At 47.0% G+C, this 27754-nt stretch overlaps 1 protein-coding gene across 1 annotated transcript in view; it reads right to left on the bottom strand.

Moving 5' to 3' along the window:
- Positions 1-27754, bottom strand: part of LOC122934682 (fibrocystin-like) — an 84024-nt gene that overhangs the window by 10474 nt on the left and 45796 nt on the right. The window contains exon 5 of the mRNA XM_044290322.1: positions 7036-7194. Coding sequence (XP_044146257.1) covers positions 7036-7194 — 159 coding nt within the window. The remainder of the gene's footprint in view (positions 1-7035; positions 7195-27754) is intronic.

Raw genomic sequence — 27754 nt, 5'->3', positions numbered from 1 at the left:
GTCTCTACCTCTTGTATGATGTTCTTTGTTTTGGTTTCACTTTCTCATCTCATTTCCTTCTCCCAGGTGTCACCTATTTAGACTAATCCTCTTTCCTCTTTATATTCCCTCCCATACTGCCTCACTTTGCGGTTTATACTACTTCCTGGATTGAAGTGTTCACTGCTGGAGGCTTCTGCTGCTGCTTGTTCAGATAAGTCCTTTCATGTATTGTGTTTCCTTGCTGGCTTGATTCTAGGTGGCCCTGACTCCCTCCGTATGAAGTGCAGGAAGTCGGTGGTCGTGTCCCCTCACTATTATAGGGTTTTCAGGTGTCACACTGTCTTAGGTACGTGGGCATACAATCGTCTACCTTTGAGACCCTTGTATGTGCTTAGCAGTCAGGGTGAGCTCTTAAGGTTTTATAGGGGTCACCTATATGCTCCTTAGTTTGGGATCAAGCCAGTCAGATGTTTTATTCATAACTTCCATCATCCGTGACATCAACATCATCTCAAGTGACAATAGGTACACACAGCCAGGAATCAATGGGTTTCTCGGACACCATGCTTTTGTTGCTCTTTCTGTTAGCCAAGTAATGTATGCTGCTTTTCAGCAAGGATGAGCTTTGCGAGGACAGTCAGCAGTTACAGGCCAGCACAGACCTGAAGGAGAGGTCTTCTCTGCAGTGGCGTACTAAGGGGGAGGGGGGGTGTGAGGGGTTGTGTGTTGCGCCCACGGGTGCCAGGTCTCGGGGGGGTGCCAGAAGCAATTAGCGCTTCCATCAATACAGATGAAAGCGCTCATTGCTGGAGGGCCAGGAGCTGCGGTCCTGTCCCTCACCGTTCAGCTCCCCGCGTTCCTCCCCTCCTTCAGGCCGGCCGTGCACAGAATGATGAAGCAGGAAGACTTCTCTCCACTCCACCATTCAGCCTGCAGACACAAATCACTCTGCCGGCCTGTGTGGGTGGAGCCTGCAGCAAAAAAAACACTGCATAAGCTCCTCCCACACAGTGCTGCAGAGCGATCTGTGCCTGCAGAGAAGTGAGGTATGTGAGCTTTAGGAACGGGACAAGGTAAGTAGTTACTGTGTTTTGTTTAGTTTTTTATTCAGAGGGGTACAGAGGGCTTTATTACTATTGAGGGGCACAGAGGGCTTTATTACTATGGAGGGGGCACAGACAGGGGACTTTAATACTATGGAGGGTGCACAGAGGACTTCATGACTTTATTACTATAGAGGGGGCACAGAGCGCATTACTACTATGGAGGGGGAACAGGGGGCATTTCTACTATGGAGGGGGCAGAGAGCCAGAGGGCATTACTACAATGAAGGGGGCACAGTGGGCATTATTACTGTGAACAGGGCACAGTGGGCATTATTACTGTGAAGGGGGCACAGTGGGGATTTCTACTATGGAGGGGGCACAGAAGTCATTACTAGCACAGTGGGCATTACTAATATAACGGGGGCACAATGGGCATTATTACTGTGAAGGGGCACAGTGGGCATTATTACTATAAAGGCGGCACAATGGGGATTATTAATATGAAGGGGACACAATGGGCATTATTACTATGAAGGGGGCACAATGGGGATTATTACTGTGAAGGGGCACAAAGAGGGCATTACAACTATTAAAGGGGCACAGAGTGGGCATAACTACTATGAGGGGAGAACAATGTGGGCATAACAACTGTGAGAGGGCACAATGTGGGCATAACTACTGTGAGGGGGCACACATCTGTACAAAACTACTGTGAAGGTTGTACAATGGAGGGCAATACTACTGTGAGGGGGTAACATTTTTTAAAGTATTGGGGGGTTGCCAGAGAAAGGACCCGCCCTGGGTGGCAAACACCCTATGCACGCAACTGCCGCTGTAGACTCTTCTAGGCATGCAACTACCGAAAATGACAGTTGAGTGTCAGCATATGTTGTGAGAGGTCAGTTACGTGCACAAGAGACAGGTGAGGGTGACACAAGTGACGACTAAACAGATGTAGATGATGATGTAGCCAATCACACGTGGGAGCCGGGTGAAGAGGGGGCATCGTTATCATCAGGGGGAAAGGGGGCAGCGTGCCCGTGAGACAGCAAGGTGGAAGCGTGTCCGTGAGACAGCAGGGTGGAAGCAGTGGGAGATCTGCTGCCAAACGCTGGAGGGGCACACCGTCTGCTACTCAGGAAACTACCTGTGAGGAACACACTAGCAGTGCACGGGTGAATAAAATCAGCGGCAGGCATCATGCAGCAGTAGAGAGAAAAAGCCATACTCGGCAATGTGGGAATTTTTCACCAAGTCGCTGGGGGATGTTAGTGTGGCGATATGCAGGTTATGTGGGCAGAAGGTGAGGTGTGGCCAGGGTGCTAATGTTGGACCGGCAGCCCTGCGTCAACACCTGGAGCATCACCATAAAGTGTTGTGGGAGAACCGTGCCACTCATTTTGTGTTACAGACTGATGCAGCAACAGTTGTATCTTTTACCGGCCCGCACCCCCGCTCCAGCAATCAGGACTCGACAACATCAGCAAAAGGAGGTTTTCATTCCTTCCCATCAACTTCAATGTCGTCTATTTCTCCTGATTCTCATCCTCCTCCTACTCCTCATCACATCTGTTAGAGTTGTAACCACGTTCAAGAACAATATACATTATTTACATCCCACTTGCACTGGGTAAATGTTGATCCAGACCAGGCACATCAGCAACTTGGCCAGGTAATGGCAATGCCGCCTCCATGTTGTAATCGTGGGATTTCTGCGCCAATGTCCGCCTCTTCCTCCTCATTATCCACCTTGTCTTCACCCTCCCCTATAGGGACAGTTTCCAGTGGTTGTCCAGCATATCACCAATGCAAAGCTAGGCGTTGTCACATGGTTCTTCACCTGGTCAGCCTTGGTGAACAGAGCCACACTGGGAGGAACTGCTCCGTATCATCAATAACGAAATAGAACACTGGCTGTCTCCTCACCAACTGGAGATAGGAACCATGGTTACTGATAACGGGAAGAACATTTTGTCTGTGCTGCGTCAGGGAGAGCTGACGCATGTGCTCTGCATAGTGCACGTCTTTAATCTCATTGTCAATCAATTCCTCAAGTCTTCCACTGAACTACAAGAGCTGTTGAACTCTTACCCTGCAAATCACACCCTCCTTGAGCTGCAAAGGCAAAATGTTCTTCCCCAACATCGTCTGATGTGCAAGATTTCCACTTGTTGGAAGTCCATGCTCCATATGTTAGATCGCCATATCAACTTCCATGTTATCCAGTGGCAGCTCATGCATGACATCTGCCGATTGCTCAGGAGGAGGCCACAGTTGGCAGAACTATAGGATAAATTATGTCATTCCAATTCTTCACGACCTGGGGGATAGTGATAAATCTGATTGGTGAGGGAACAGAAGAAGTGGCGCCTCCATTTCATGTCCACCTGAGCCCTGAGGAGGATGAACTGGCAGTGTAGGAGGAAGAGGACATAAACACCCTGGGAATTTTATACACAACTAGGTGGTTTATCTGTCCAAGCGACAGGAGAAGAGCAGGAAGAGCATGAGGAGATGGAGGGCGGCAACGAAGACAATGCAGATGACCCCGACAGACTGTGGCAGTATGCAGTGGAGACAGAGGCAGGGAGACCCTCAGAGTCCCTTGCGCAAATAGCCTGTCATGGTCCCTCCCATGACAGTGGTTAGAAGATCTGAGAGACTGGCTGCACGTGAGGTTATCTGACAGCCTATCTGTTTTTAACTTGTTGCAGTGTTGTTGTTGGTAATGACCACATCTCTTGTCTCAGGTGCAGCTTGTGGTCATTACTGCTCCTCTATTTAGTCTGGACTCACACTTCATACAATGCGGTTCATATTATCTGCCTGGAGTTGGAAGAGCTGGTGTGTGGTCCTCATCTGAGTTCCTGCTCATCCATTTTCTATTGAAGAGAAGTTTACTTCTCTTTGTATTTTGGTTGTTCCCATTTGCTCCTTGTTTACTAGGATTTAGGGAGATGCTGGTTCGTTCATCTGGGAAGGAATCAGTAGTCTCAGACCCTGTCACTACTCCTAGGGATATTCAGGGTTACTAGGGCCTAGGTTTACGCTGTATGAATATTTCCACCTTTAGGTCTATTCATACTGACAGGAGTCAGGGCTAGGTTTAAGGTTTCCTAGGTGGTTACTGTTTTCCTTTCCCTAGCCTTGAGGCCTAGTTCTTGGTCATTTTCCTTCTGTTGTCATACTGGTGTTCCTACCCTCCCCCCACATCGTGACATAGCCAGATGCATACTGTCATGTTTGTGTAATGACAGCCGCATTGTTATGATTCAGCAGAGGGATGACTACTGGCTATCCACATTGTCCATCTTTAGGAAGGTCTGACCAGGGGGACCCTATGCTCTTACGCTCCACTGCCATGACTGATGGGGGGTAGGAGCAGTACCAGCTCCTTATGCAGCACCTTTAGTTTGGAGTCTATGATGAGCAGTTTTCTTCAGCCACCTACTGAAGAAAACACCCAGCAGCAGGAGGACATGCAGCAGAACCTCAACCAGCTGGTGGTGATATACTAGGACTGCACCCGGTGACCCATGATCCAAGATCCCCTGGACTTCAGGGCATGCAAACTTGAAGTGTGGCTGCAGCTGGCCAAGTTTGCCATGTGTATGCTTTCCTGTCTGGCCAGTTGTGTGGCATCGGCGCTGGTGTTCAGTGTGGTGGGGGGCATGTTTACACCTAAGAGAACTCTCCTTTCCTCTCAAAATATTGAGAGACTAACCCTCATAAAGATTAATCAGGCGTGGATCAATGATTTCCAGACACCAGTGCTTGATGTAACAGAATAAATTATTCTGCCACTAATGATCAGACTGTAGTGTGTTGGCACACCAGAAAACTCTGCTACCATTCTGATGCTGCCACCCTCCTGCTGCCTCTACAATGGAGCTTCTTAGCTTACTGATGTGTACATAGTACATTTTTACAAGCACATGCAGATCACTGGGCCTTGCTATCGCACTGCTGTTTTTGGATTCTGCTACTACTGTGATCTGCCACAATATTGTGCCATATGCCACTGCTGCTGCCACCCTCCCCACTATGTCATGGGGCGACTATTGTCCCTGTCACTATCACTGCTTTTGGCCCCTGTCCCCACTCTGTCATGGGGCCACTACTGTCAGTGGTACTGCCACTGCTGCCACCCTCCCCACTCTGTAATGGGCCACTATTGTCACTGTTACTGCCACTGCTGCCCCCCCCCCACTCCATCATGGGGCCACTATTGTCTCTGTTGTTGGCCCCATCCCCACTCTGTCATGGGGTCACTACTGTCACTGGTACTGCCGCTGTTGCTGCCACCCTCCCAACTCTGTCATGTGGCCACTACTTGAATGTTGGGGCAATGCATGGTTAACTTGTCAGCGATAAATTAGACCTGACGCTAATATTGACCTGTAATACTGACGCACAGTAAATCTACAGCTAACAGAAGGGATTAAAAAGCGCGTGTTAGGACTGCTACAACGTGCATTTTTGGTCTCCACTATTTTATTGACGCTGTGTCCATTTCTTTATTTGGAGAGTCCATTGTATAGTGGATGTAGCTGGTACGTAACTGCAGCACTGCTCCTATTGAAGTGGATGGTAACCAGACCCATTTACTACGCCATAGACAGAGTTGTGTAGTTCTGGGACCGGAGCTACAAGGTAAGAGCTGACTGGCGGGGGTGCAGGTTGTCGGATGCCTGCCAATCAGATACTGGTAAATTGGTTGGGCTGCACTGGCTGTCCAATCTGTGAGGTGTTTCAGTGGAGTGGATATGATCCAAATAAACAATAGTAAGAGAAGTACCACTGCACACCCAGGGTTAACATGCAAGTACAATTCTTTTATTGTGATATATCTTCCAATGAATATATAGGTAGACAGTGTGAGTGACACTGGCCAAGAGCCTCCCCCGCAGAGCTTCCACGCTGTGCCACGGGGGTCCCCCTGACTTACTTCTGCTTTTCTCCTGTGACTTATGTGGCCAAGGTCTGAATTGACCGAAATGTCGAGATTTGGAGTCACAAAAACAGGCATTCTTCCTTATCTACCTATGTATTCATTGGAGGATATGTCACAATAAAATAATTTTACTTGCACGTTAACCCTGAGTGTGCAGTGGTATTTCTCTTACTATTGCCAATCTGATATTGATAGCCTATCCGAAGGATAAGCTATCAATATCACAATCCTGTCCACAATTAGGAGTATCGGGAAGTAATACAAATTTGTAATAAGGTTAATGTATTTATCTGTTCCCATCCATATTTCTAAATCAAATGTATTGCATATATTAGAATTTTCTGATTATTCAGGCAAGGAGATTATATTTTTGTGATTAATAACTCAAAAGCTTATATTACACCCCCTGGCCTATAGTTTAGAAGACAGAGGTGTAAGTAGAGGAAGTATTTCAAATACTATCATGAAAAAGTAACCATGTGAGTAATCCAAGGGCTTATGTTAAATTGTATTTTGTAAAGGATTAAGCAATATTCATTAATAAATTATCATTTAAATTGGAAGAAAAAGTTTTGTAATGGAAAAGTTGTGAAAACAGTTGATGTCAAAGGGTTTCTGTCAGCAGTTTTGTACCTATGACACAGGCTGACCTGTTACATGTGCACTTGGCATCTGAACGCATCTGTGTTGGTCTCATGTTCATATGTTCCCGCATTGCCGAGAAAAATTATGTTTTAATATATGCAAATGAGCCTCTAGGAGCAACTGGGGCGTTGCCGTTACACCTAGCTCTCCATGCAACTGCCGCGCCCTCTGCACTTTGACAGAGCCAGGCATGATGATACTTTAACTGCCTGGCCCTGTCAATTATAGTGCAGAGGGTGTGGTAGTTGCAGAGAGTGTAGAGCCTCTAGGTGTAACGGCTCCTAGAGACTTATTGATGATGAATTAGTCTAAAACACAAGTTATATTTATGGTAACCCGAATACCCTTTTAACACCATCAAAATTTATGAGTGAAACCTAGTCAGAATAATAATGGTGCGATACTCACTTTTAATCTTCTTCCTTTTGAAGAAAAAACAAACGAAAAGGAGTAAAACAATAGCGGAAGCTGCCGAGCTCAGGACGACCAACAGGAAGATGTTCTCTTTATCGCCACTCATTGAAATGGAGACTTGGAATGTCTTGGATAGTACAGATAATGCCACCCCTGCGCGAAAAGACAGATGATTGAAGGCTGGTCCGTCCGATGGACATTGCATGCATGGGTTCATTTCTGGGAAACCTCAACACAGAATAATGCGCAAAAACTCAATTTCACTGTAAGGCATATAGAAATATTATATGGGCCAGTCGTCTTTCACACAGCGTTTGCATATAATCTCTGTATGTGCTGTTACAGTATGGTTTCCACATTGTAGAAGTTATCACCCCCCCCCCCACACACACACACTCCCGGGAAAGGAGATGTTCAGGTGAAACTCCAAAAATTTGAATATCGTGCAAAAGTTCATTTATTTCAGTAATGCAACTTAAATTAGAATATTGTGAAAAGGTTCAATATTCTAGGCTCAAAGTGTCACACTCTAGTCAGCTAATGAATCCATACCCCCTGAGCAAAGGGGACCTGAGATTGTGACTTCGGGGTTTTCATAAGCTGTAAGCCATAATCATCCAAATTATAACAAATAAAGGCTTGAAATATCTCGCTTTGCCTGTAATGAGTCTCTCATATGTTAGTTTCACCTTTTAAGTTGCATTACTGAAATAAATGAACTTTGCACGATATTCAAAGTTTTCGAGTTTCACCTGTATGTTAATTATGTATCCCGAGAAAAATTGTATTTGTCACTTAAAGGAAACGTGTTTCAAAAATGTTATCTATCAGTTAAAACTAGATAGTAACACATTTCTTCTTTTTTCTAATCAGTTTTTTTATTTTATGATTATAGATTTTTATTTTTTATTTTTCCTGAATTAAGAGGGCAGCCATCTTGCCTGAGCTGTTCTTAACAGCATTTAGAAAGCATTAAGAAAACAGCTTTACAGCAGTCCCATGGTCCATAGACACAATGGTCAGGAGGGGACCTCATTGACTCCGATGGGAGAGTTTTCTAGGCATGCTCTGTGACTTGTGCAGAGGTCATTGTACAAGGAAGGAATAGATAAATCATTACAGGCAGGATTTAAATGACAGATAAGCAGATAACTGCAATAAAGTGACCTGTACAGATCAAGAAGTGGTGCCTATCATTAGGCTTCGTGGCGAGTGCGAAAACTGCAGGATTTTATAGTTTTTGTTGAAAATTAAAAATAACATGATTTTTTTTTATGTTCTAAAGACAAAAATTGGATATACACAATAGGTCATTTTCTGATGATACATTACCTTTAAGCTGGCTATACACTTTAGATAGTTTGTAGTCATTACTTGGAGGTAGATGTTTTAGGGACCCCAGGTTTTTATTGACCTTCAATATATAAAGTCAAGAATTTCCTCCCAAATTTATAGGTCTTGTGTGCTTGATCTCCCTGCGGCCTCACAAATCATAAAGTACTGAGCCCCCCTTTACTTGCTTAATGTGGGCGTAAAAGTCCCCTATTATCTATCTTTGTTATGGTGATTGTTCGCTATTCATGATTGTGCATTACCAGTGAATATGTACTATTTGCATGTATCATTGTATGTGGCAATCGCATCCTTGATTTGCTGATTGTTTTGTAACCCCTTGTATTGAAAACAATAAAAAGATATTAAAAAGAATAGATAGTTGTCAGTCAAACGTTCAATTGGCCAACAGTTATTCCTCCTGATGTCCCATGTTCTGAATGGGTTGGAAGGGAATAAGTCCCTGCCAGACACCTTTAGTGGTGGCATATATCCCCAGAGCACAAAAGGATCAAACATGGTGATATCCAACTGATGCTTCTATCCCCCAACATCTCCTACTGGGAGAGAGTTTGGTCAACCCCATACACATTAAAGGGTCAACTGGTAACGTTGAACTTTGAGGGTTTGGCCATGCCTTCAATTATAACACACCTATGGGAAAATAGAAGGTACAATATTTGGAGGGTCTGTTTTAAAGTTGCTGATATGCATTAGATCTATTTTGGTTGAACACGTTGGTGTTGGAGGGTTCCCCTGACTATCTACTATGGGCCTTCTGACTCCCCCAATGACTGATCTTTTTGCTCTCAGTACATAAGTTTCTGCTGTCACAGGTGTCTGGCAGGGAATTTCTCCCCTCACCTCATTCTCTACGTATGCAAGTTGGGCCGAGCTTGGATCGTGAAAGATGGTGATCAGTCCAACAACCAGTCATCTTATGTATATGTCCTACTTACCTTTCACAAAAAGATGCATTTTGGTAGCCAAATGAATGGTAAACTGACATTCAAGAACCTCATGGAAGAATATGACCACGATGGGATGTATGACCACCTATAACCCCAACCTTTATTGTTAAGACCAGTGTATCCATCACACAGAAACAGCCAAAACTGTACCAATCTCAAAAATGTAGAGGATGAGGTGCTTCTATAAGCGTCACACCCTTTCGTTTTTTAGCTTTCTGAGCTGGTCTTCAGAATAACCTGTTCACTGCAATAGGACAGAAACACATATGCTTTCCCATTTTTGTGAATTGAATATTCTGGCAGCATACTTGATGGAACATGAAGGAGCTCTTTTGCTTTAGTGTTGTTAAAACAACCCCATCCTCTGTGCTCAGAGGCGTAACTTGAATTTCTGGGCCCCAATGTAAAAGCTGTAACAGGTGTCTTCTTATTCCACATAAGGTTCTTTGGGAGCCTAAATGCACCCTTTATAGCTATACCACTGCCTATGTCCTACTAGTAGCTAGTTTGTATGTCTTAACTTGTGTCTAATGTTTTAAACTATTTTTTACTATTTTACTTTTGCTTGCAGAGAAATACTGTGTTGTGACCTTAAATGTCTAAGCATATGTTTTTAACCAAACCTCTGAGATGTGTTTCTAGAAGAAAGGTGTAGGAAAATCTAAGATATGCCTCCTCCTCCTCGTCTAATGAGCTCAGTCTAGTGTAGTCTGACTGAGTTAATTCACCGCCAACCAGTAGACATCACGCAGGGTGAGCCCTGGGGAAACATCCCCAGTAGGACCACATCTTCACTGTGCCAGCCGTGGGAGTGAGGGAGGTTTGGTGATATTAGCCTAGCCACCTGAACACTGTGACCAGATCCAGAATTACTACTCCCATCCCTCAACACGACCACCTTAGGTTGATGTATGTGTATTGCATGGTCAGCCATACATTGCATGATCGGCATGTACTACTACTTTTCTCCTACAGTGGCTGCTGGCTGATTCAGTTGATTACTGGGATTCTAGGATTCTGACCCCCACCTTTTTTCAGAAAATGATAGAAAACTCCTTTAATGTCATTAGAACTAAGACATTTTCAAGGGGATTAAAGGGCGTCTGTCATCAGATTTGTACCAAAGACACTGGCTGACCTGTTCCATGTGCGCTTGGCAGCTGAAGGCATCTGTGTTGGTCCCACGTTCATATGTGCCCACATTGCTGAAAAAAATAAGTTTTAGAACATGCAAATGACCCTCATGGAGCAACAGGGGCGTTGCTGTTACACCTAGAGGCTCTGCTCTCTCTGCAACTGCCACGCCTTCTGCACTTTAATTGACAGGGCCAGTTGTAATGATGCTTTCACTGCCTGGTCCTGTCAATCAAAGTGGGGAGGGCGTGGCAGTTGCAAAGAGACCAGAGCCTCTAGGTGTAATGGTAATTCCCCCATTGCTCCTAGAGGCTCATTTGTATATAATAAAACTTCATTTTTCTCAGCATTGCTGGTACATATGAACATGGGACCAACACAGATGCCTTCAGATGCCAAGAGCACCTGCAACAGGTCAGCCAGTGTCATAGGTACAAATCTGCCGACAGATGCTCTTTAGGTTGGCAATAAAAATTCAATGTAGGTTGGACGAACTTACTTATTTTGGCAGAATTGGCCATCTATGTAATGTATATGGGGGATTCTCCACTTTCCCCCGAATGGAGATGTTGGTAAAGGGTCAGATCTGGCATGTTGAATTTCCACATGCTCCTTTTGTTTTTGGGGAGGAATGCATGCACGCATATGGGGATCAGGAAGGACCTGTCAGTCAAGAGTTTGTGGCAACCAACCTGCTAACTTCCAAACTTCGGAACACTTTTACCATACAACTGGTCAAATTGACCCGCACATACAACACTTTATAGTCTAGAACTCTACACTACATTCCCTATTCCATGGATAATGTCCCATGGTGTCATTAGTACTTGAAACGTACATCAGATCGATACACTAAAAAAAATTCCCCGGAAGAATGAAAACATTTTCTGGTGCAAAGTTTTTTTTTTCTTTTCGAGAAACAACATGGAGCATGTTTATCCTGCATTGTCTTTGAGCATGAAATATTGTAACGTTGGATCTGAATCTCAACCTCAGGATACATTCAAATAAAGCAGATATATTTTCTGATCTACCAAAGGAATAAAGAGGGGAGCCTCCAGCGCACGCCGCTGCTGGATTACAAATATTGAAATGACTTCGAACCATCAACAACTGTCTCCCAAGACAAAAATATGTGTAATTACCCGACATTGTGAAGATGAAAAAAATGAAAAATAGAAGCAAAAACAGCAAAAAAAAATTGTATTTCTCAGAGGATTGTTTTCAGGGACCTTCACACAAAGCAACTACAATGTTTCAAGAATGGAAATTGGTTATTTTATTTCATTTCATTAATCAGAATTGATTCCTTTAATTTTTAGGCCGGGATTAGAGAGAGGCATTAAATGCACTTGCCCCAAGACCATCCAAGTCTTGACCTACCTGCCCCGATGGGTTCTTCTGATCTAGTTCTTGAAACTCACAACCCATTGGGTGGAACTGGTAATTCAGTTGGTACAAGGGAGCTTTTGGCATCAAGCCCTACCCTGCATCTTGTAGGATACAAGATCATTTTTACCTACCACCCATCAGACACCCTTGACCCAAGCAGACCCATGCAATTGGAAAATGTGGCCTGTATTGTAAACATGAATGTATAGTAGAATATAGTAAGGGCTATTATGGGGGGCACCTGTCCTATATGTGGCTGTAATAAGGGGTCAGGTGGGCTCTAGTTCCTAGAGGTGGAATAGAGGCCTCCACCACGTTAATTGCCCATTGGTCTTACAGGGCTATAATATTGATGGCCTATTCTTAGGAAAGGTCATCAATATCAGATTGATGAGGGTCCAAAAAAGTGGAAACTTTAGGCAGCGGAATTCCCAAAAAATATTTACAGTAGGAACAATTACCACACCTGCAGGTACCCAATCTTTCAGCCATGTATCAGATTTTGATTCCACGAAACGACTCCTAACCAGCCTCTCTTTAAGAGTATGGCTCCTCCTAAAGTCTACTAATGGGTTAGACCCTCTGATCTCTTTTAAACTATCGTCCATTTCCACTATGTCCCAATTTTCTCTTATTACTTTCCTAATCCGATCCCCCATTTGACTATATTTAAAAGAGAAAACAAAATGTTTCTGATTATCCTTTCTCTCCTAACATTTGTATTCCCTGATGTTACTACACTTCGGGGCAAAGATAAAGCCTTCTGCATAGCCTCATTCAATAACTCCATCGGGTAACCTCAAGCTAACGATCGTTTCTTCAGATCTAAGGATTGTTTCCTGAAACTCTCCTCCGTCCCGTTAATCTTTCTTAAATATAGGACTACTCTCTTTACACTATCCGGGTGGTAACTGGAGAAATGTAAAAGTGAATTGGTCGCCGTTGGCTTGCGATAGCCCTCGGTGACCAATTCACCATATTTTACCAATACCAATACATCAAAAAATTCTAATTTAGAGCCTCCAAAATTATTGGTGAACCTCATATTCATTTTATTCCCTGTATTGAGATACTCCACAAACTCCCTGAACAGTGCCAGACCAAACAATAAATACATTGTGTAAGAATCTTAAGGAGGACCTTCTCTAATTGTATCGTAAAGGGGTTGTCTGAAATATATAATAATAATAAAATAAAAAAAATAAAAAAATATATATATTTTGTGGGGCTTCACTCTGGTAGATAGGGTAAGCGGGTGCAGTACAGAGGCAAAATACAAGTTCTTAACTCAAAATGTCAGTGTTTATTCACACTTGAGGCAATTGCACAAAACAGCACGTAACTTTGCAGTCTTGGTGTTAATTCACACAAATGGAAAGTTCATATAACACAAGTCACCTTGCTGGCAGTTCTGCCTCCAGTAGTCCAAAACAAGCTTTAGGGGGGCCTGTTTCCCCAGCATGCGGCTCTCAGTTCTCCAGCACGGCACAAAGCCTCAGATCCCAAAAACAGAGACATCTCTGTTGAGAACGGCTGCCGATTTAAGGACAGCAAGGTGCTGCCAAAACCCGGACCGACACTTCAACTCCGGTCAGGTATTTGACCTCACCTGGCTGGAAACCAGCCCAGCCTCACATGCTGGGAGGAAAATACCTGCCTTGCCAGACACAACCCCTCACTGTGTTACATACCCCTCCCCTTTGTTCAACCCTGAGGGGGTGGACACACGCCAGACAATGCACCCGGGACAGGGCATCCGCGTTTCCCTGCAACCAGGCCTGCTCTGTGTTCTACCGAGAACTTAATGATTTGCAAAGACAAAAAACATCTGGTGACATCTGTCTTTGGCCTGGCTCATCCACTTAAGAGGGGAGTGCTTGGTCACCAGGGGGAACTTTCTCCCCTACAAATAGTAGCGGAGAGAGTCGAGTACCCACTTGATAGCCAGGCACTCTCTCTCCACTATACTGTACCTGGTTTTGGCTGGGGTGAACTTGCGGTTTAGGAAGACAACGCCATGCTCCTCCCCGTTTACTTCCGTACAGCACCGAGGCCTACTTCGAAGGCATCCATTTGTACCACAAACTCCCTCTTGAAGTTGGGCGTCACCAAAATCGGTGACCCACACAGGGCTGACTTCAAAGCGGCAAAAGTTTCTTCTGCACGATCGGCCCTTCAAGAACACTGTCAAGATCGCGGCTAGAGTAGCAAAGTGGGGAACAAACCTCATGTAATAGCCCACCTTTCCCAGGAATGACTTTATTTGCCTAGTGCTGACAGGTCGGGGCCAATTCCATATCGCCTCTATTTTGTTCACTTGGGGTTTGATGACTCTGTGCCCAATGACATACCCAAGGTACTTAGTTTCTTCTAACCCTATCGCACATTTTTTTTGGATTAGCAGTTAGCCAGCTTTCCAAAGTCCACTACAGTTGCAAGAAAAAGTATGTGAACCCTTTGGAATGATATGGATTTCTGCACAAATTGATCATAAAATGTGATCCGATCTTCATCTAAGTCACTACAATAGACAATCACAGTCTGCTTACACTAATAACACACAAAGAATTAAATGTTACCATGTTTTTATTGAACACACCATGGAAACATTCACAGTGCAGGTGGAAAAAGTATGTGAACCCCTAGACTAATGACATCTCAAAGAGCTAATTTGAGTGAGGTGTCAGCCAACTGGAGTCCAATCAATGAGATGAGATTGGAGGTGTTGGTTACAGCTGCCGTGTCATATAAAAAACACACACCAGTTCTGAGTTTGCTTTTCACAAGAAGCATTGTCTGATGTGAATGATGCCTCGCACAAAAGAGCTCTCAGAAGACCTACGATTAAGAATTGTTAACTTGCATAAAGCTGGAAAGGGTTATAAAAGTATCTCCAAAAGCCTTGCTGTTCATCAGTCCACAGTAAGACAAATTGTCTATAAATGGAGAAAGTTCAGCACTGCTGCTACTCTCCCTAGGAGTGGCCGTCCTGTAAAGATGACTGCAAGAGCACAGCGCAGACTGCTCAATGAGGTGAAGAAGAATACTAGAGTGTCAGCTAAAGACTTACATATGCTAACATCCCTGTTAGCGAATCTACGATACGTAAAACACTGAACAAGAATGGATTTCATGGGAGGATACCACAGAGGAAGCCATTGCTGTCCAAAAAAAACATTGCTGCACGTTTACAGTTTGCACAAGAGCACCTGGATGCTCCACACCACTACTGGCAAAATATTCTGTGGACAGATAAAACCAAAGTTGAGTTCTTTGGAAGAAACACACAACACTATGTGTGGAGAAAAAGAGGCACAGCACACCAACATCAAAACCTCATCCCAACTGTGAAGTATGGTGGTGGGGGCATCATGGTTTGGGGCTGCTTTGCTGTGTCAGGGCCTGGACGGATTGCTATCATCGAAGGAAAAATGAATTCCCAAGTTTATTAAGACATTTTGCAGGAGAACTTAAGGCCATCTGTCCACCAGCTGAAGCTCAACAGAAGATGGGTGTTGCAACTGGACAATGACCCAAAGCATAGAAGTAAATCAACAACATAATGGCTTAAACAGAAGAAAGCACGCCTTCTGGAGTGGCCCAGTCAGAGTCCTGACCTCAACCCTGAAACATTTCTGTAAACTGCACGTCTGATCTGCAATTATAGGAAATGTTTGGTTGAAGTTATTGCTGACAAAGGAGGTTCAACCAGTTAATAAATCCAAGGGTTCACATACTTTTTCCTCCTGCACTGTGAATGTTTACATGGTGTGTTCAATAGAAACATGGTAACATTTAATTCTTTGTGTGTTATTAGTTTAAGCAGACTGTGATTGTCTATTGTTGTGTCTAAGATGAAGATCAGATCACATTTTATGACCAATTTGTGCAGAAATCCATATAATTCCAAAGGGTTCACATACTTTTTCTTGCAACTGTATAGCCTGCACATTAGGTGACTTTCCCAGTCGGTACTGTGGATGACAATATCGCCCAGGTAAGCCAAAGCATACAAACAATGTGGATGAAGCACAATGTCCATTAGTTGCTGAAAAGTGGCGGGGGCACCATGCATACCGAAGGGTAAGAACTTATATTGATACGGCCCCTCTGTCAGGATTCAAACCCATGACCAGCCATGTTCCAGGCGGTAGCTCTAGCCACTAGACTACCAACCCTTCTGGACTTTTCCTTCTACTGAACTCTTTGATCTACCTTGTTCCAGACTTGCCTTGTTAATCTCTGTGATTCCTTGCACCTGCTACTTCCTCTTTATAAGCCCAGCCTCTTGCACCAGACCCCTGCTTGTTATTGTTCTTCTGGACTTGATCCTGCTGCATCTACCGCTGTTCCTCTGTTGCTACCGCTACCAACTCGACTGCTGCCGACCTCGGAATTGTCCCCGACTACTCTCTTGCTTGATCCTCTACTACCGCCTACCTCTCTGTTGTTGACCTGGACGCCTCCACCCCGCCTCTCTCCTTGCGGTCTTCCGCTACTGGACTCCACCCGGTACACTGCCCGGTGCCCTCCCACGCAGGTGAGCAAGCACCCCTAACAGAATAACCAGCCCTAAAATGGAGTCCGCGATGGCCACCCTGCGTAAACAAATCTCAGAACTTCAGGAGTTTGGCACCACTGCCCAAAAGGAAATGGCTCAACTTCAAGGCGCAATCCAGAGCCAACAGAGGGAAATTATCGACTTGCAGCGTAAACTACTGGACGTACACGGCGCGGTCACAGACACCCGCATGCCTCTCCCGTCAAAGTTTAACGGCGATCGGCGCCAGTTTCGGGGATTCCACAACCAGTGCCGTATCTACTTTCAGATGCAGCCGGGCTCCTTTTCCTTGGACAGAAAGAAGATCCTGTTCATCATCAACCTTCTAACTGACGAGGCCCTGGCATGGACATCCCCATATGTGGAATCCCACAGTCCCTTATTGAATAACCTAGATAACTTCACCGCAGCCATGAGCCAAGTCTTCGATGACCCTAACCGCTGCGCGACTGCCGAGGCTAGGCTGCACAGTCTACGGCAGGGAAGATGCTCTGTAGCAGAGTATACCTCTGAGTTCCGCCGCTGGGTCACGGACACCACCTGGAACCCCGCTGCCCAGAAAATTTAATTTCACTGCGGACTCTCCGAACTTATAAAGGATGAGCTCGCCAGGCTAGATCCCCCAGACGATCTGGATGATTTCGTCCAACTGTGCATCCGAATTGACCGGAGACTCGTGGAAAGAAGGAGAGAAAGACTCTGGTCCTTAGATAACAGGCCCGCGTACCCTTTCACTCCAACGACTCAGCCGGCTCACCAACCCTCCACCGAGCCGATGCAGGTCGACGCACTGCGCAAGACTCTATCGGCTGCTGAAAAGGAGAGACCCATTGGCCACAGGCCTCTGCCTTTACTGTGCCGAACCATCGCTGTCACTAAATTACGGGAATTACAACAGGCCACAATCTCACCCTTGGCCTCTGAAACCATGGACACTACAGGTACCGGGTCCCACTTCATTGTTTCCATCTTTATCACCATTGGGGAACGACAGCTTCCCTGCTCTGCAATGCTTGACTCTAGGGCCGGCGAAAATTTCATGGACTTGACCTTCGCCCATGAGAACAACATACCACTGGTAACCATGGCAGCCCCCATCGATCTGGAAACCGCCGATGGGACCCCGCTCTCTTTTGGGCCGGTTACGCACCAGACCGCTGATCTTCAACTCCTCGTCAAACCCGATCATCAGGAGACCATTCACTTCTCCCTGATCACCTCCCCTTAGTTTCCGGTGATCCTAGGCATCCCTTGGTTGGCCACCCACAACCCCTCAGTGGACTGGGACACCCGCTGCATACGGTTCCGCTTGGACTTTTGTTCTCAGAACTGTTTACGTGAATCCCTCCTCCGCCCGAGGAACCTACCATATTCAGGCTATCCACCAAGGAGCTTTTACCCCCTCAATATCGGGAGTTCCAGGATGTCTCTGACAAAAGAAATGCAAACAAACTGCCCCAGCATCGGCCTTATGACTGCCCGATTGAGCTGCTACCTGGAGCTTAAATATCCTTCGGCAGTATATACTCCCTCTCCGAGCCGGAACTCAAGGCCCTGAAGCAGTACTTAGACGAAAATCTAAAAAAAGGTTCTATCCGACCTTCCACATTTCCTGCAGGGGCCCCTTTCTTCTTCGTGGAGAAAAAAGACTCTTCTCTACGCCCTTGCATAGATTATCGAAAGCTCAACAACATTACTTTGAAGAACTGGTACCATCTCCCCCTGATTTCTGAACTCAGCTCGATCTCCGAGGAACCTACAACCTGGTCCGAATTCGCCCGGGGACGAGTGGAAAACCGCCTTCCGAACCCGCAACGGTCACTTCGAGTATCTGGTCATGCCTTTTGGCCTCTGCAATGCCCCAGCTACCTTCCAACATTTTATCAACGACGTCCTCAGGTACATGCTTGACCAATTTGTGGTAGCATATCTGGACGATATTTTGATTTTCTCAGAAGACCTTGAACAACTTCGTGGGCATGTCCGCAGGGTGCTACAGAAACTCAGTGAACAGTCTCTCTATATTAAACTGGAGAAGTGCGAATTTGAACAGACTTCCACCCAATTCCTCGGCTATATTATTTCCCCGGAGGGCTTAAGTATGGATCCCCGGAAGATCCAGGCCATGACTAAGTGGCCCGCCCGAAAAACAAAAAGGAGGTCCAGAGGTTTGTAGGTTTCGCAAACTTTTATCGGAAGTTCATCAGGAACTTTTCGAAAATCATCGCCCCAATCACTTAACTAACAAAAAAGAGTGTCCCCTTCGTGTGGACTCCAGAGGCACAGGAGGCCTTTGCTAAACTGAAGTCCCTCTTTACCTCTGCCCCGATCCTGGCCCACCCAAACCCTGAATTACCATTTACGGTCGAGGTGGACGCAATTCTGTCTCAACGTTCAGGGGAAAAGATGCTCCTACACCCTTGCGCTTTCTTCTCCCGCCAGATGTCCCCCGCTGAATGGAATAACGACATCGGAAATAAGGAACTGCTGGCAATTAAGGACGCTTTCACCGAGTGGAGACACTTGCTGGAGGGGGCCCACAATCCCATCTCTGTATACACCGACCACCGGAACCAAGAGACTCACCGCCAGACAGGCCAGGTGGAGTCTGTTTTTCTCCGGATTCAATTTTGTTATCTCCTATCGCCCTGGGTCGAAGAACGGCAAAGAGGATGCTCTCTCAAGGATGTTCTCTGAACCCTCTCAGATCAATGAGGCTCCGGCCGGTATCCTTCTCGACAGAAGCATCCTAGGAGCCGCCTACTTGAGGGAACTACTGGGTTCCCTCAAGGAAGGGTATGAGAACAATCACCTCCTCACCTACCCACCTGGAGATGTAAAGCTTGCTCTCAAGGGTGGCTACTGGTTGTACCGGGATCACCAGTTGTACGTACCAGAATCTGCACGACTTGATGTATTTAAACTCAAACACAATTCCAAACCGGCCGGCCATCTGGGTATCAGAAGGACCCAGGAGCTCCTCTCCCATTTCGTCTGGTGGCCAACTTACAGAAAAGATACCGAGAGGTTTGTCTCCTCATGCACGACATGCGCCCGCAACAAGACCCCCCGCTCCTCCTCCGTGGGCTTGCTATGTCTACTCCCGGTTCCCTCCCGCCCCTGGGGTTCAATCTCCATGGACTTTATTGTGGACCCTCCTCCCTCCAAGGGCATGAACACCGTCCTGGTCGTCGTCGACCGTCTCACCAAAATGGCCCACTTCATCCTCTGCAAGGGCCTACCTACCGCCAAGCAGACAGCCGATCACATACTCTGAGAGGTTTTTAGGCTACATCGGGCCCCGGACGATGTAGTTTCAGATCGGGGAGTACAGTTCACTTCCAGGTTCTGGAGAAACTTCTGTCAAGCCCTTGGGATCAAGGTGAACCTGTCTTCTGCGTTCCACCCCCAATCCAATGGGCAGACCGAGAGAACGAATCAAATCCTCGAGCAGCATTTGCGCTGTTTTGTCACCCATCTGCAGGACGACTGGCTGGTCCACCTCTCTACGGCCGAGTTCGCCTATAACAATGCGGAGCACAATTATACCCAATACAGCCCGTTCTACGCTAACACTGGCCTACACCCAACCTTCATCCCTCACTTGCCTATTTACACCACTGTCCCAGCCGTGGCCGAACGTCTTGCAAGTCTACCACAGGCACAGGAAAATATTCGGGATTATCTACATCGAGCCCAAAGCCGCTTCAAGCAAGCAGCGGATAAACGCTGCAAACCCGCTCCGGAATTCCAGGTAGGAGACAAGGTGTGGCTCTCCACCAGAAACCTAAGCCCAAAGGTTCCCTCCCGGAAGTTGGGCCAAAAATACATGGGTCCTTTCCGGATTACGGCTCGAATCAACGAAGTCACCTTCCAACTTGACCATCCCGACTCCATCCGAGTGCACCCGGTTTTACACTGCTCTCTCCTGAAACCACATGTTGAGAACACTTTCCCAGGCCGCCACCCCCCTCCTCCTCCTCCAGTAAGAGTACAAGACCAGGAGGAATGCACTGTGGCCAAGATCCTTGACTCTAGACTCCACCGTGGAAGGCTGCTGTATCTAGTTGGGTGGAAGGTCTATTCCCCCGAGGATAACTCCTGGGAGTCGGAGAAAAATGTCCATGCCCCCAGACTGGTAAAAGCTTTCCACCAAAGACATCCCGATAAACTGTCATCTGCGGTGCCCAGAGGTCACCTTGGAGGGGCGGTGTCACGTCGGACGTGCACTCTGTACAAAAGATAACACACCAACCAGGCTCTGGATGAGAGACAGGTCACCTCCTAGCTTCTCCCTGACCTCTTTCCCTGCACTGCTCAGCCCACAGCAGACCTTGAAGGTAGGTGTGCTGTGTCCTCCAGCCTGGGCTGACAAAACCCTAAGATGGTGAAGTGGGGAGATAGGAGCAGTCTGCTCGCACAGAACCTGGATGGAATAGAAGACACAAACAACCGAACTAGAAATGACACTTATCTATGAGAGCAGGAACTGACAGCCAACCTTCCCTCCAAGCTTCCCAGACCAAAATGAACAGTATAATCCGCTCAGGGCACTGGGCAGTGTGCTATGTTAATGACCCCACCCAGTGCACCTGATGAGAGGCGGATCCAGCACGGCTCCAAAGCAACCACTAAACTCGTGCTGCTATCCTGGCTGACCTCCGCACATCGTCAGAGTGGGGTATGACAGGGGGGAGTACTGTTGGGATTCGAACCCATGACTGGCCATGTCTCTGCATCTACCGCTGTTCCACTGTTGCTACTACTACCAATTCGACTGCTGCTGACCTCGGAATTGTCCCTGACTACTCTCTTGCTTGATCCTCTACTACTGCCTACCTCTCTGTTGTTGACCCGGACGCCTCCACCCCGCCTCTCACCTTGCGGTCTTCCGCTACTGGACTCCACCCGGTACACTGCCTGGTCCCCTCCCACGCAGGTGAGCAAGCACCCCTAACATCCTCAGGTGTGATGAAGGCAGTTTTCTCTTTGGCAGTCTCAGTTAAGGGCACCTGCCAGTACCCTTTCGTGAGGTCCAAAACAGAAAAATACTGGGCTTGTCCTAACCTCTCGATGAGCTCATGCACCCGGGGCATGGGATACGCATCGAATTTGGAAACCTCGTTAAGTTTTCGAAAGTCGTTACAAAACCGCAACATCCCTTCCGGCTTGGGGATCAATACAACTCCTCAATGACTTCTAGCTGCAACGTTAGCTGCACCTCCACAGATATGACTTGTCGCCGAGCCTCGGGTACCCGGTATGGTTTTAATCGGACTTTTGCCTGAGGCTCAGTGACAATGTCATGCTGAATTATGGGAGTGCATCCAGGGAGGTCCGAGAACACATCCGTGTTCCGACTAACGAACTCCATGGCCTCCTGAGTCTGTTTAGAGGAGAGGCTGTCAGTGATTTTTACTGTGGCAGCCGCCTCTCTTGCATCAGACAGAGGGGCCAATACCTCTTCTCCTAGAAAACCCGGCTGCAGGCTGTCTTCTGCACAGGTTTCCCTATCTTTTCCACGGTTTGAGTAAATTCACACGGCTTTCGTCGCCCTGGCTGGTGTATCTTGTAGTTTGCATCTCCAATTTTCTCGAGTACCTCGTAGGGCCCCTTCCACCTAGCCAGGAACTTACTGTCTACGGTCGGCACCAGGACCAAAACCCGATCACCTGGGTTAAAGATCCAGACCCGAGCCTGCCGATTATAGACCCAACTCTGGGCTCGCTAAGCTGCCTCCATATGCTCCCTAACAAGAGGCAACACTGTCTCTATTCGATCTTGCATCTGGGTAACGCACTCAATGACACTTTTGTGTGGAATGTTATGTTGTTCCCATGCCTCTTTGCCCACGTCCAAGAGACTGCAATGGTGTCTGCCATATAGCAGACACCATTGCAGTAGAGGCCTGTAGAGGCCTGGGGTACCCAGTAGAGGGCTGGGGTACCTCTCGCACTGCAAACATGAGATAGGGCAGAAGGAGGTCCCAGTCCTTCCCATCTTTAGACACTACCTTTTTTAACATATTTTTTATTGTTTGGTTAAACCGTTCTACCAGACCGTCCGTTTGCGGATGGTAAATGGACGTCCATAGTTTTATGTGCAGCAACTTACAGAGTTCCCTCATCACCTTGGACATAAAAGGGGTCCCTTGGTCGGTCAGAACCTCTTTAGGTAGTCCTACTCTGGAAAACATCTCCATTAACTCCTTAGCTATGAGTTTGGCCGAGTGCATGTCGCTGTGGCACTGCCTCTGGGTACCGAGTGGCGTAGTCTAGAATGACTAAGATGTGTTGATGCCCTCTGGCGGACTTCGATACTGGGCCTATGAGGTCTATACTGTAGCTATTCGGTCAAACGGTACTTCGATAATCGGGAGAGGTACTAGGAGACTACGGAAATGTGGCTGAGGGCTAGTTATCTGGCAGGTCTGGCAAGACTTACAAAACTCTTCCACTTCATTGAATATGCTGAGCCAGTAAAACCGCTGTAGTATACGATCCTGAGTTTTCTGCAGCCCCAGGTTACCCCCAAAAATGTGTTGGTGGGCTAGATCTAACACAAGATTGTGATAAGTCTTGGGGACCACCAACTGTTCAATAGGCTGACCCCGTATTTAGTTTACCCAATACAACATATCCTGATGAACGACAAAACGGGGAAACACTGACTCTGTCCCAGGTTGTTGAGGTTCACCATCTACTATTAACACATTTTCCCAGGCGCAGGAAAGGGTTGGGTCCCGACGTTGGGAGGTACCAAAATTATCCCATTATGGTCTGCTAATTCAGGACCCGGTGGCAAGTCCTTCACGTCTCCCACCATCACACTTAGCAGGGTTGTCTCCCCCTCTTCCACCAAAGTAGCGGTCACCCCTACCGCTGGCCCTTCGGTCTCAGGTTCCCAGGGTTCTGGTCTCTCCCCTGAGCCGGGCCACTCTGCTAGGGTTACCCCTGTCTCATGGGTATCAGTCACTCTCACAGCAGGCTACAGTGCCGGGAAGCCTGGGACCTCTCTCTCTATTATAAGTTCGTAGCATTTATTTGGGGCAACTGCCACTTCGTGAGTCCATCTGCCATCTGTGGTTAGAGACACCAGGGCGGCGGTATCGTCTTTTAAGTCTCCATGGATGCAGTGGCAAGTATATTCTGCTGACCATACTAGGGGAGCCCTTACTAGGGACACCAGACTCCCTGAGTCCAGCAGAGCCTCTGCTGGAGTGTCTCCTACCTCCACCTGGCACAGGTGGTTTAGAGTTTTTGGGGTACCTGCTGCACACAGCTTCCTGGCATATAGCAACGGTAGCCATAGTTAGTATCCATGGGTTCCACCTGATGGGGACAGTCAGCTCTTAGATGGCCCAGCTCCTGACACCACCAGCAGACTATTGGAGCCAGGTCCATAGAGGGTACACCCCGGGTAGGTTTGGTTGGGTAGTAGCCACTGGGATGGAGATTTACAGGGTTTGACTGCCCCCCCCCCTCCCAAAAGAACCCCCTGTAACAGTCTTAGTAACCTCATAGCGCTCCACCAGGTCCACCATTTCTAGGGCATTGCCAGGAGACACCTGGCCGATCCAGTGCTAGAAAGGGGGTGGCAGAGCCCTCTAGAACATATCAGCCAATAGTCTATGCAGCATAGCCGTGAAACTCAGCACATCAGGCTGTAGCCACTTTTGCAAGAGGTGGAGTAAGTCATAATACTGGGTCCTCGAAGGCTCAGCAGGCTTAAACCCCCACTGATGTACCCACTGGGCCCGAATCAATACATTCATCCCCAGTCTTGCCAAAATCTCACTTTTTGGTAGTCGGCTGCTTGATCGTCTGGCAAGTCAAAATACACCTGCTGGGAATTGAAGGCCAGGAATGGAGCGACGACCTCAGCCCACTGGTCACGGGGTAGCTTTTCCCTGATAGCCACTTTCTCGTACATCGCTATGTAGGTTTCGATGTCGTCTGCGGGGGTCATCTTAGGAATCGCGGCACGGACTGCTTTCCGGGCATCGTAGATGCTCGGGTTTGCTCCTGCTGTCTGCAAAGCCAATTACGTATTGTAGCAGCAACTGGTTAGTCTCCTTCTGCTGCTTACTAGCCTCGAGTTGCTGTAGGTTTGTCTCTCGCTTCTGCAGATTAGCCTCCATGAGGGCCTTCACAACAGCCTCCATTTTGTCGTGGGGCACTAGTTATAATACAACTGGTCTAATGTACAACATACAAGCGTGCCTGAAAAATGCAGAAACCAAAAATATCGGCGTTCACGCCAGCCTCACTGCTCTTGCCGCATTTTCCACCAAATGTGGGGACTCGCTCTGGTAGATAAAGTAAGCGGGCGCAGTACAGAGGCAAAATATAAATTCTTAACTTAACTCAAAACGTGTTTATTCACACTTGAGGCAATTGCAGAAAACAGCACGTAATTTTGCAGTCTTGGTGTTAATTCACACACAATGGAAAGTTCATATAACACAAGTCACCTTGCTGGCAGTTCTGCCTCCAGGAGTCCACAGCAGGCTTTAGGGGACCTGTTTCCACAGCATGCGGCTCTCAGCTCTCCAGCACGGCACAAAGCCTCAGATCCCAAAAATAGACATCTCTGCTGAGAACAGCTGCCTATTTAAGGACAGCCAGGTGCTGCCAAAACCCGGACCAGCACTTCAACTCCGGTCTGGTATTTGACCTCACCTGGCTGCACATGCTGGGAGGAAAATACCTGCCTTGCCAGACACAACACCTCACTCTGTCACAATATACAGTGTGTGTGTGTATAGATATGTTGGTAAGGCTGATTATGTATAAGCAAAACTTCGTGGCACTCTGCCGTCCGTTTGCCGCTGGAAGTCGGGTTCCCACCCCGTTTCAATAACAATATAAAAACTCCAGCAAATAGCGTTGCAAAACGGAATCTTTTAATAGACATATGCGGCTGTGTAAAATTCATGACGTTTCGGCCATACATTAGCCTTCATCAGACTTCTGCCGCTTCGGGATGGATGTCCAGGATGTAGGCGTCTGTATGAAGTGTGCAATCGCACTGTCTGGGATGCGTATTGGTAAGGCTCATTAGTCAGCCTGCATTTGTGGGAGGGGCGGAGGTTCTTCATATACGAGCCACACCCTCACTCACAGGTGTGTGTTTTCAGGTGCACAGCTGCCGCTGGGTGTCATTAGCAGACTAGCTTCTCTGGTGGTAGGATTCTTTCTTTGCAGCATGGAGCTTGTTATTTTGCTCTCTGCTACCGTAGCATGCACGCGCCATACTACGTAAGTAGGTTGGGGCGGGGCCGTCTCTCCAGGCCGGTCGGATCCGACTTTGCTAGCGAACGGGAGGCTTCACCTCAGAATCTGCTACCTCAGGTTTGCTTGTTGGGCCTAAATACTTCCATTTGCTTTTCAATTTTGTTTGTTGGTAATAGGAGTTAGTTCCTATAAATCTTACTAGTTTCACTTTGCTTCGTTCGTCTCGTATGAAAAGTTTCTTTACAGCAAACCGGCTGAAGTAAGAGTTACCCGGGCTGCACCTGACGTCATGTTTGGAGATCGGACGCCGCGTTTATTGTTTAGGCCTTTTGCTGTAGCTGTTCCTTGCCATGTGTCTCCCCTGGTCTTCCTGGGACAACCTCTCTTTCAAAGAGCTGGATCCAGACAGGGGACAGCAGATACTCTCCTTCCTTTGAGTATCCATTCACTGCCGAACATCCGCAAGCCAGGATGGAATCGGATTCAGTCCCTCACAGCATAATCCTTCCACCATGTCAGATCATCACTTCCTGGTTCACCCAGAAGCATGCTGACTGTGCTGCAAAACAGCAGCCTCTAGTGCCCAGAATGCCAAATGACAGCTCCAGTACAATTTAAACATAAATATACAGGCAGAGCTTCTCCACAATCTCATACTTTCATGCTCCGCTGTTATCCTGAGCAGCATTTACACTTTCGGCTTTTATTTCATGTCTTATGCTGCATCCGCACGTCCTTACTGTACTGCACTTTTCTACTCTTGGTTCGTATTCACTCAGATTGGTCTCACATTCAAGCTGCGCTCACCTGTTGGCTGTTACATCTCATTCTGTCCCCAGCCGATAGCCGGATTCGTATTACATGCCTGTTATTACATGTTGCATACTCGGCTTACAGCCATAGCTGCTACTGTTACTCCGTTTTCATGCTCTGGACGCACCACCCTGGTGTTCCCACCTTGCTCCACTCACAACTAGAGATGCGTTTATACCAATTTTCATGCTCTGCTTATACCCAAAGTTGTGTTCACACTTCTACTGCTACACCAGGTTGTATACCCCACTCACCAAAGCCGCTTTCCATGTCTGCGGTCACATCAAGTTAATATTCCGTTCACATCCAAAGCTGCATCCGCATGTCTGCTTTTCACATCTTGTCCTATACTCCTTTCACTACTAGAGCTGCGTCCGCATGTCTGCGTTCGCATCACGTCAATACTCTGCTCACTTTCAGGTTGCATTTATACGTCTGCTTTATACCATGCTTTTCATGCGCTACCCATACTCAGAGCTGTGCCTATACCATGTTTTTAGGTACCACTCACATCCAAAGCTGCATTCACCCATTTGTTGTTACATCATGTGTTGTACTCTGCTCCCACTCAAAGCTGCATTCTCCTGTTCATTGCTACATCATGGTTTTGCTCAATCTCACCGCGGCAGTCTGCACCCACCGCTCTGGTACCTCTCTCCTGACTTCTTTTCAGGCTTACGTTCCCTTCCTCGGTGGTCTGTTACATTTCATAGGCCTAGTTTCTGTTTAATCCTGGTTCGTACTCCTGTTACTTCTGGTTCGTATTCACTCAGATTGGTCTCCTGCCCCAGTTCACCAAACAGCTCCTCAGCGGAGGTCAGTGGGCCAGGAAGTTTCCTGCTATGTTTTCACAAGCTGTTCATTTGTTTGTCATGATAAGAGACTTCTCTTAGCGAACTTGCAATGCCCCAGGCATTTCATGTTTACGTTTATGGTTCGCGGTGGTTAGTGTTTTATGTATGCACGTGCTTCGGATTACTAATGTCTATATTTTTAACGCCTGTTGGCAGTCATGTTCCTTAGGCCACCTTCTAGCCAATCCAATCATTCAAGTCGCTTCATATGCCATCAGGTCCGGCTTACATTTTAATTACTTATCGTCACTGCAACGTCATCCCTCTGGCTTTGGGGGCCCTATGACTGATCCGGCCTCATGGCTCCGGGGGCCCCATGACCGTTTTTTCATGTTTTGTTTGTTAAGGGTACGACATAGTTGTAGGCTGGTTAGTGTCACAGGTTTCTGTTGGAGGGGGTCATGGTTATGCGAGTCCATG

The sequence above is a fragment of the Bufo gargarizans genome, chromosome 4, assembly GCF_014858855.1.
Source record: "Bufo gargarizans isolate SCDJY-AF-19 chromosome 4, ASM1485885v1, whole genome shotgun sequence".
NCBI classification, from domain to species: domain Eukaryota; kingdom Metazoa; phylum Chordata; class Amphibia; order Anura; family Bufonidae; genus Bufo; species Bufo gargarizans.
This window is presented reverse-complemented; position numbering and strand designations above follow the sequence as displayed.